The 10,459-nt window shown below is 35.2% G+C and overlaps 1 protein-coding gene across 1 annotated transcript; it reads left to right on the top strand.

The window, feature by feature from the left end:
• Nucleotides 1–5,091: 5,091 nt before the first annotated feature.
• LOC124933913 (fasciclin-like arabinogalactan protein 17) lies at nucleotides 5,092–7,872 on the top strand. Its single transcript, XM_047474354.1, has 3 exons — nucleotides 5,092–6,624; nucleotides 7,360–7,479; nucleotides 7,564–7,872. The coding sequence occupies exons 1-2, from the start codon at nucleotides 5,289–5,291 to the stop codon at nucleotides 7,431–7,433; spliced, it is 1,410 nt and encodes a 469-aa protein (XP_047330310.1). The 5' UTR covers nucleotides 5,092–5,288; the 3' UTR covers nucleotides 7,434–7,479; nucleotides 7,564–7,872.
• The last annotated feature ends 2,587 nt before the right edge of the window (nucleotides 7,873–10,459 follow it).

Here is a 10,459-nt window from a genome sequence, read left to right on the forward strand (position 1 = left end):
GTAGAATTACTATTAAGGTTCGAATTTGGACCTTTCACTCAATCAATTTTGAATTTTGAAAAGTATAGAATTATTCAATTCTCAACTATTTAGATTTTTTTCTAGATGGACAAAACATTTTCATATTATTTTAACTTAGTTTTCTTATTCTTATTTAATTTGTCATATTTATAAATATATTGATATTTAGAGACGTTTTTGACATATATTTTTAAAAATTAAATATTATTATTGAGATTTACGTATTTTAATATTTCAAAATTGATTTGAGTAACTAAAAAAAGTTTAATTTAAGAAAAATTAAAATTTTTTATTTATATTTTAAATAACTTCTTAACGAAATTTTTTTATATAAAGTTTACTAATTTGTAGTATTCGTATTTTAGATTAAATATTTTTTCGAGAAAAAAAGTAATGAATGAAAATAATTAAATAAAAAAGAAAAAGAATTGTTATTTTATTTTTATCAATAATAAATTAATTTAATTCCTAAAAAAAATACTGTATTAAAGTAAAAGGACGGATGTTAATAATTATTATTATTTTATTTTTTAAATATTTTTTTATTATTTTATTTTTTAAAATACCTTAAATAATTAAAATGTGATTGTAGAAACTCATATAATTCCAAAACCAACATTTTTCTAATTTAACTTTTCAAATTAACTTATTTTTTTCATTGTTCAAACTTACTTTTATTAATATTTATTTATATATAAAAATTATTATTTTTATAAAGTTAATTATTTATATTTTGATATATATTTTAAATTATTACTTTTATAAATTTGATTATTTATGTTTTAATATATACATTTACATTTCAAATATTATTTTATATTACTTTTTTATTAAAAAAAAGTTTTATCCAATATTATATAAATAAAAATAATTTAAATATAATGACAAAAATATTATAAAAACATGATTATTCAAAGTGTCATCAAACAAAGTAAAAAAAATAATTAAATATATATATATATATATATATATATATATATATATATATATATATATATATATATATATATCAAAATATAAATAATCAAAATTATAAAAATTATAATTTAAATATATATAATTAAATATAATTAATAATGAATATAAAAAGATAGAAAAATTGAGTCTCAACAATAAAATAAATTAGTTTGATAATAAATTAAAAAAAAAACTATTAAGTTGGTTTGAAAAGTTAAAAGGTTTTAGATTTGTTTGGAAAATGTTTGATCATATACATTGTTAAAAATTGGGAAAATTGGATCAAATTATCCTAATGACAGGTAAAAATAGAAAAATGACCCACACTTAATAATGTTTGCAAAAATGACTTTTAACCTATAAAATGTTCTTGGTGCCTTAAATGGTCTTACACTTTAAATCTCAAGAATAATCCCTATTCATTCACAAAATCTCCCTATCTTCTCTCCCTCTTATTCCTTCCATTGCCTGTAAAATCCTAAACTCTTTGATTAGATTATGTAGTGTGTTTCATCATCCTTCTTTGTTGTTAACGTCAATGGAGTCCATGGAGGCTATTTCAAAGGTAAAAACGGGGTAAGGCAAGGGGACTCCTCTCTTCTTACCTTTTCGTAGCTATCATGGCGATCTTTGAGAGCATCTTCGCGATATTCCAAAAGAATCGTCCATACATCTTTCACCTATTCTGTGAGGTAGAGGAGGCAACTCATTTATGCTTTGCTGACGATTTGTTTATTCTAGCGCACGCAGACATTGATTTCATTAAAACTATTAGGGCTGCACTATCGTTCTTTTCTGAGGTTACAGGTTTAACTATTAATGAAAGCAAAAGTGTGGCATTTTTGGAGGCGTGAATGACGAAACAAAGTAGGACATCTTCAACATCATGGGCATCAAGGAAGGCAGTTTTTTTTGGGGGGGGGGAAACGACTTAGCGTCATTTCATTAAAAATTCTCAAAAACGGGAAAAAAAAACCCACGAGTTTAAGAGATCATTCTAAACAGGCCTAGAATGATTTTGAAGTCGTAACATTCTAAACAAAAGCTAAAAAGCTAAAAATGTAAATGAATTATCTGTTTACAATGCTTTCAATTCTAGTGAGTTTAAAAAACGGTAAACTCCAGTTCCTGCAGATATTCCAGTTCTGCTCCGTGCTTGGAATTCCTCTCCACGTTCTCACGAGGGCGCTGCAATCCGATACAATATCTTTCCATAACTCGTCAACGCTCTTGCGGGTTCTTCCATATACCCTTGCATTCCGTTCTTGTCAAATGTTATACACCACTGCTCCAAAGTCGCACTTGAACACGTTTGTTGCAAATCTATTTCCTTTGTCTTTGAGTAGTGCTGCTTCTTTGATTTCATTCCATTTGCTCGGGAAACTAATCAGCTCCGGGCTTTTATAGAATCTGTCCCAAAACTCCGAAGTAATACAACAGCTCCCGAATAAGTGATTTATGGTGTCTTCATTTTCTATGCATAGAAGACATCTCGCGTCTAGGATGCTCATATACTTGCTGATACGATCACGAGTGTTGAGTCTTTCTTAGAAGGCGAGCCATAGGATGAATTGGTGTCGAGGGATAATCTTCGTTGACCATACAAGAGGAGCCCATTCTACTTTCTGCGCTTTTTCCCGGATTACCTCCCATATTTTCTTCAATACCAGCTTCCCATTGTCCTCAGCTTTCCATTCATGAATATTCGGTCTGTCGTGTAGTTGTATGTACTTAGGAATTCCCATAAGGTACTTAGGAATTCTGTTAACCGCGAAGCAGATCGAGATCTCACACTGCAAGCCGCTGATTGAAAAGGTAAAAAACACGATATCTGGCTGGGCAGCGAAAAAACTTTCTTATGTAGGGAGGACCGAACTTATCAAAACCGTGGTCATTGACATAGTTGGCTACTGGGCGCAACAAATGGTCATTCCGAAGAATGTAATGAAGGAGCTCGATACACTGATGAGGAACTTTATCTAGGGAAGTAGCGGAAGAAGAGGAAAAAAAGTCAAATGGACCGCTCTCTGCAAACCGAAGGACGAGGGAGGCATCGACTTGAAGAACTGTATCGAGTGGAACAAGGCTCTCACGTTCAAGCCTATGTGGGCTTTGAAGCGCAATCAGGAGTCACTATGAATCAAATGGGTGCATACGAGGTTTATGAAATACGTAACCAACATCTGGACCTGCAAAATTCATGAAGGTATAAGCTGTTCTCTAAAAAAGAATCTTAAACTAAGAATCGATATTGCAGATCTTTATGACATCCGGCAAGCGGACATGAAAGACACTCTATCCACCCTTAGTTAGAAAACCAACCTATCATCCACAAGGAGGAGTTTCAAAATACCCGCATTAGAAGGGACTACACAGAAGCGAAAATCAGAGACATTAAAGACGGGAATTGGGACTCACTACTGAGAAGAAATCCAGAAGGACAAAGGATACTTGATCATATAAGTAACATACAACTACAAGACAAACCGAATATTCATGAATGGAAAGCCGAGGACAATGGGAAGCTGATATCAAAAAAAATATGGGAGGTAACCCGGGAAAAAACATAGAAAGTAGAATGGGCTCCTCTTATATGGTCAACAAAGATTATCCCTAGACACCAGTTCATCCTATGACTCGCCTTCTGGGAAATGGTGAAAACAACTATTAGGACATTGTATTTTGTTAGATTTTAATTAATTGTAATTTTATCAACACTCATTTTCTTAATTCACTATTATTCATTGTGATGTTCAAATTCATATATCTCTTGTTGGAATAATGTCTAGTCAAACCTTCATGTGTGCTTGGAAATGACAAAAAATAAGTCATTTTTTAAGCTGTATTTAGACATTAAAAAATGTTTTCAATTGGGTAATAGTTTTGATAAATTAATTTTTAAATATAAGAATTGCATTCTTAAAATATCAAGCTATCAATATTATTAAATAGATTGAAAGTAGCTGCTTCAACTTCAGTCACTCGAATTTTCAATATTCCTTTTTAATAATAATAATTTTATAGCCAAAAGAACATGAGCAATATCATCAATTATTACAATAAGATGAAAAGAATTCAAAAGTTGGATAAACAATATAATCTTGCATTTTCCAGCCACCAAACTAGATTATTGTAAGCACAAAAAAAATCTCAACAATGGAAGAAAATACATAATGAAACAGAAAGAGTGAGCTACAACTGATGTTTAGACGAGTCGTCGACTAATGTTTCTTGCGCAACTACTTCGGCTTCTACAACTGAAATCACAAAGGTATCCAATTTACTGGATCTCTTATAGGTGTTTTCATCGAAAAGAGTGAGCGACCTGATAGAAGAAGTCTTGAAGCTGAAAGAGGAACATTACAATACTCGTGAGAAACATTACAATACACCTCACATACATTACAATACTCATGAGGAACATTACAATGTTCGTGAGGAACATTACGAACTATAGTATTCTTCACAAAATCAGGTCACTAAGAAACCATCAAATCAACTAACTATAGCATAAAATGCACATTAACATACTCATTTGAGAATGCGTTGCTTGTCTTCTTCAACCGCCGTTGCGCTGCTGGCTACTGATGTTGAACGGAGTGAGGATGATGAGAAAGCGCTGCTGGTTGCTGAAGTTGAACGAAGATTCGTGGGGATGGAGAAGAGGAGTTAGGGAGAGGAAGAGTCGTGGCGGCTGCTGATGTTGAGTTGGAGAGTTTAAAGTTTTGTAGGAAGTGAGAAGAAGAGAAGATTGGAAATTTTTGTGAAGGAATGAGGATTATTTTTAAGATTAGAGGTATAATAACTATGGACAATTCATAAGTTCATCATGTCATTTTTGCAAACATTATTAGGCGTGAATCATTTTTCTAATTCGACCCATTATTAGAGTTATTTAATCAAATTTTAAAAAAATTGTCTCTTTAAATAAGAATACCTAATTCGAGTCCAAATAAAAAAAAAAATTATAATTATAATTTTAAATTATAAATATGATTTATTAATAAATGTAGATCAATTATTGTCCTTGGAGAATAGAGGGTGGGCAGGGCCGAGTGAGTAAAGGGAAGAAAGTAGTGCGGTCGGTATTTGAACCAGGCTGGCTTTGGCCCTCTCTCATTTTCTTCCTTCTTACCATGACCAACACACAGTACTACGACTAACAACTCTGTCGGTTTGCAAGAGAAAGAGAAAGAGAAAGAGGAGTTTCTTCTTCAGTAAAAGCTATACCTTGCCTTGTCTTTCTTCTTCTTCTCGCCCATTCTCTACTGATCTGTGGATTCTCCATTCCGTACCGTACCACGCGCGCCATGGATTCTCAGATCTATGGCGTCCGCAAGCTGATTCCCGTTGTTTTCCTTCTATTACTCATCGGATTATCCTTATCCGCCGCCGCATTACAGGAGAAGCCCAAGCGCTCATCATCCTCATCTTCATCATTGTCGACAAACCAGATTAACTCGAACTCGGTCCTCGTCGCGCTCCTCGACTCGCATTATACAGAGCTAGCTGAACTAGTTGAGAAGGCTCTACTTCTTCCCACGCTCGAAGCGGCAGTTAGTCGTCACAATCTCACCATCTTTGCGCCCAGAAATGAAGCCTTAGAACGAGAGCTCGATCCGGAGTTCAAGCGATTTCTTCTAGAGCCTGGAAATCTTAAATCTCTACAGCAACTTATCCTCTTCCACATCATTCCGAACCGGATCCGATCCAATGACCTTACGAGTTCTACCGCAGATCCAGTCCGCCACGAGACGCTCTGCAGCGAACATGTCCACATCTCAGGCAAAAGTTCCGGCCCGGTGATGGTAGATCTGGCCAAGGTCATTCGTCCAGATGATGTCATACGGCTTGATGGCGTAATCCATGGGATTGAGCGGCTACTGGTTCCTCGATTGGTTGAGGAAGATTTCAACCGGCGACGGAACCTCCAGTCAACCACCGCGGTTCATCCGGAAGGAGCACCTGAAGTTGACCCCAGGACTAACCGATTGAAGAAGCCGGCACAGCCAGTCCCTATCGGAGCACCTCCAGTATTACCGGTATTCGATGCTTTGGCTCCTGGACCGTCATTGGCACCGGCGCCGGCTCCGGGACCTGGAGGACCACAACACCACTTCGACGGTGAGAGTCAAGTGAAGGATTTCATCCAGACACTGCTGCATTACGGGGGATATAACGAATTAGCTGACATTCTGGTGAATCTAACATCTCTGGCAACGGAGATGGGTCATCTGGTGTCGGAAGGTTATGTCCTGACGGTGTTAGCCCCGAACGATGAAGCAATGGCGAAACTGACGACGGACCAGTTGAGCGAGCCTGGCGCACCAGAGCAGATAATTTACTACCACATTATACCGGAATACCAGACGGAAGAGAGTATGTACAACTCCGTCCGACGATTCGGGAAAGTTCGATACGACACACTCCGGCTGCCGCACAAAGTAGTGGCGGAGGAGGCAGATGGGTCTGTGAAATTCGGTCAGGGCGACGGTTCGGCTTATTTGTTTGATCCAGATATTTACACAGACGGGAGGATATCTGTGCAGGGTATTGACGGAGTACTATTTCCGGTCGAAGATTCGAAGCCGCCGGCGAGTAAAGTTGTGCCGCCGCCGGCTAACACTGTCAACAAGCCACGGAGAGGTATTGATTTTTTAGTTAATTTTCTGATTAATTCATTAAATTAAACCTACAGCTAGCACCGAGATAAAAATAATTTTACATATGATTTTCTTTCATTTTATTAATAAAAAGAAATTAAACAATTTGATGTGGCTGGCTTAAAGCTTTCAAGAAACGACCTTTTTAGGTTTAGTGGGTAGAAATGGACAAATCCAGCTGTGATACACCTTTCTTTGCACAGCCTATTGTTGTTTTGACAGCTCTTTCTTTTTAATGTTTCTAAAAGTCAACCTTAGAAATAACTTGGAAGAGAAGAGGCAATGACCAGCCCATTCTTGAAGAAACAAAAATAAAAAACTTCTCTTTTTCTGATCTTGTTTTATTTTAGAAAAATAAAATAAACTTCTAGTTTTCTTTTAATGGAAGAAAGGTTAATATTAGATTTATAAATTTTATATAAGCATTAACTTTAATAATTGAAGGAAGAAAGAAAGGTATTAGATTCACTTTCTTAGAGAACATGGAAGAAAGAATCATCTTTATATTCAATGCCTTCTTCATTAAAGTTTTAGATACTTTTTTCCTTAATAATGCTTTACATTATTAGTAGATGATTGTATCTAATTCAGTTTTGATACTTTTATTACACCCGCAATTTTAGTCACTTTAAGAAATCTTTCAAATTAATTTGTGCTATTGTATTTTTTACTTTGATGGAGATTTTTATTTACAAATGTAATTTTTCACTACCAACAGGTAAACTACTTCAAGTAGCGTGCAGAATGCTTGGGGTATTTGGGAAGGATTCACAATTCTCTAGCTGTCATTGAACATTCTCATACTTTAGAAAAATCTTTGCAAAAGAAAATGAAAAAGGTAAGCCCCCTTTAACATAATAAGCTAAAAGTTACATCAAATGGTTATTACATGACTTAAAAGTTAAAACTTTTTTTACTGCAGTTATTAATAGGATGCTAGATAAAAGGGAAGGGAAGGGAAAGATGTTGTGGGGGGTGGTGTTGCCAGTGAAGTTTCTTATATGAGAAAGACCCGCATTAAGGAAGTGTTGTTTTGTTCTTATAAATAACTGTAATTATACTACATTTGTATTTTTTTTGGTGTATCTACATGCCTCTATGTGAACAAAATGAAACTTATCTGGGGTGTTATTATTTGTTATTTTTCCATTGTGGCTTTGTCATAATAATATATAATACAACATTTTTTTGTATATTCTTTTATGTAATAATGCTGGCTTTTATTGTTGGATTTCTTTTTACCAGTTTATTCTATGCATGCCAATGAGACTTTTTTGATGAGTTATAACTAAAACTGATAATTTGTCATAATTTACGTTGAACTATACAATTAAAAAGAACGTTTTAAATTTAGTGTAGTTGTTTCGTTTATTTAGTATAAAGATTACTATTTAATAATTATGATTATAAGGTGTTTTTTAATATAATTAACATCATTTTTTACCTACATAATAAATATAACTTTAGATTAAGGTGACCTCATTTTAATGGTATAATATATATTTTTGTTTGAGAATAAAATTATGGGAATTAGGTCTAGAGTTTTGAGGCCTAATTTAATGTGCCTATATATTCTAAAAAGGAAATAATATATATATATATATATATATATATATATATATATATATATATATATATATATAGAAAATGATTCTTCACTAATTATGAATTCTAAAAGTTTATATAAAAAATAGGATAACGGATTAAGTATGTATTAGCACACCTAACCATTTAATCAGGCGTAGAACTTGTCGCTTGACGGACTCAAACCCAGGAATTTAGGGTTAGTATTCATCTCTTATTTCCGCTTATTTACATTGTAAATGTGTTGTAGAGTACAGTGAGATTAAAACCTTTAACATACAGAGAGTTAGAATTTGTAATTATAACTACATTGAATCGATTTTTCGAAAGAAGGACGTAGGACATTATTGGTCCGAACTTGGGTAAAACTCTTGTATCACTATTCTGTTTATTCTTTACTTTTACGTTATTGTTCTACATCTATTACGATTACTATATTTCCGTTTTTCATTCTTCGGGTAATAATTTTCACAACAGACTAGTATCAGAGCGAGGTTGGTCTAAGGCGGTCGCGGTTTCGATTTTTTTGACTTGAGATGGGTTCGACTTCTAGGATGGATATCGAGAAGTTCGATGGCACGAAGAATTTTGGGTTATGGAAGATGAAGATGAGGGCACATCTATGCAACATAGGAGTCACTAAAACAATTGAGGGGGAATCAAAATTACCATCCTCGATGGACGCAAAGAAAAAGATGGATGTGTTGGAAATGACCTATAACACCTTGATTCTTAGTCTCAGTGATAAGGTACTACGAGAGGTTTCTAGTGCCAAGACAACAACAGAGGTGTGACTTCAGTTAGAATCTTTGTATATGACTAAGACACTATCGTCTCAGATCTATATCAAGTTTAGAATGACTGAGGGAAATGATTTACAAACGCATCTTGATGATTAGGTTAAGATTCTTCTTGATTTAAAAAACATTGGGGAGAAGTACAAGGATGAGGGTAAGGCACTGATACTTTTGAATTCTTTACCAAAGTCGTATGAGACGTTTGTAGACATACTCGAGCATGGTAGGGAGAAGCTTGCCCTCAATGACGTAATGAGTGCGTTAAGATCGAATGACCAAAAGAAGAAAAATGAAGAGAGAAATGTGAGTGGAGATGGACTATTGGTTCGATGAAGAACCGAGAAAAAAGACAATAAAAGCAAGAAGAAGAGGCATTCGAAGTCTCTTGGGAATAAATCTACTAATTGTTACAATTGTGACAAGGAGGGCACTTTAAGCGAGATTGTCTATATTTGAGTAACGACGGGAGAAGAGCGGAGAAGCGGCAGTTATTCAAGAGATCAAGAATGGGTATGAAAGTGACCATGTTCTCGTTGTCTACACTATTCAATCCGACAAGCGTTGAATTATGGATTCTGGGTGATCGTTCCATATGACACATAATGAGAGTTTGTTTGAGACATATAAGAAGACTTCGGTGGGTGAAGTTTTGTTAGGTAACAACAAATCTTGTAGGGTGATGGGGATCGGAAAAGTGCGTTTAAAGATGCGTGATGGAATCGAAAGGGTATTGACGGAAGTACGACACGTCCTGGATCTTTGGTGGAATTTAATCTCTCTTGGCTCACTAGACCAACTTGGTTTTGCATGGAAGGGCGAGAAGAACGTATTGAGGGTCACCAAGGGGTCGCTAGTGGTAATGAGGGGTGTGCGATAGAAGAGTCTTTACGTCCTTTAAGGCAACACCTTAGTTGGTGATATGACGGTATTGGAAGAACCTCGAGATGTATCGTCCACAAGTCTATGACATAAGAGTTTGGGGCATGAAAGTGAGAGGAGTTGATTAAAAGAGGCTATTTTGGCAAGGAGAAACTTGATGATTTGAAGTTTTGCGAGAACTACATATACGGTAAAGCTACGAGGGTGAAGTTTGGGCTATCAGTTGAGGTGACTCAGAAGACGCTCAATTATGTTCACTCAGACTTGTGTGGGCCAGCAAGGACTGCAACTCTAGGTGGAGGTCGGTATTTTATCACCTTCATTGATGATTGTTCGCGCATTGTTTGGGTATACATATTGAAGCACAAGGATGAGACATTTGCTAAATTCAAGGAGTGAAAGAAGATGGTAGAGACTCAGACCAGGAAGAAGGTTAAAAAGCTCCAAACAGATAATGGGTTGGAGTACTTAGGCGAGGAGTTCAATCAGTTCATCAAAGAAGAAGGGATGGTTCGTCACAAAACCGTTCGATAGACACCGCAACAGAATGACTTGGCC

Source organism: Impatiens glandulifera, chromosome 4 (genome assembly GCF_907164915.1).
Source record: "Impatiens glandulifera chromosome 4, dImpGla2.1, whole genome shotgun sequence".
NCBI classification, from domain to species: Eukaryota; Viridiplantae; Streptophyta; class Magnoliopsida; order Ericales; family Balsaminaceae; genus Impatiens; species Impatiens glandulifera.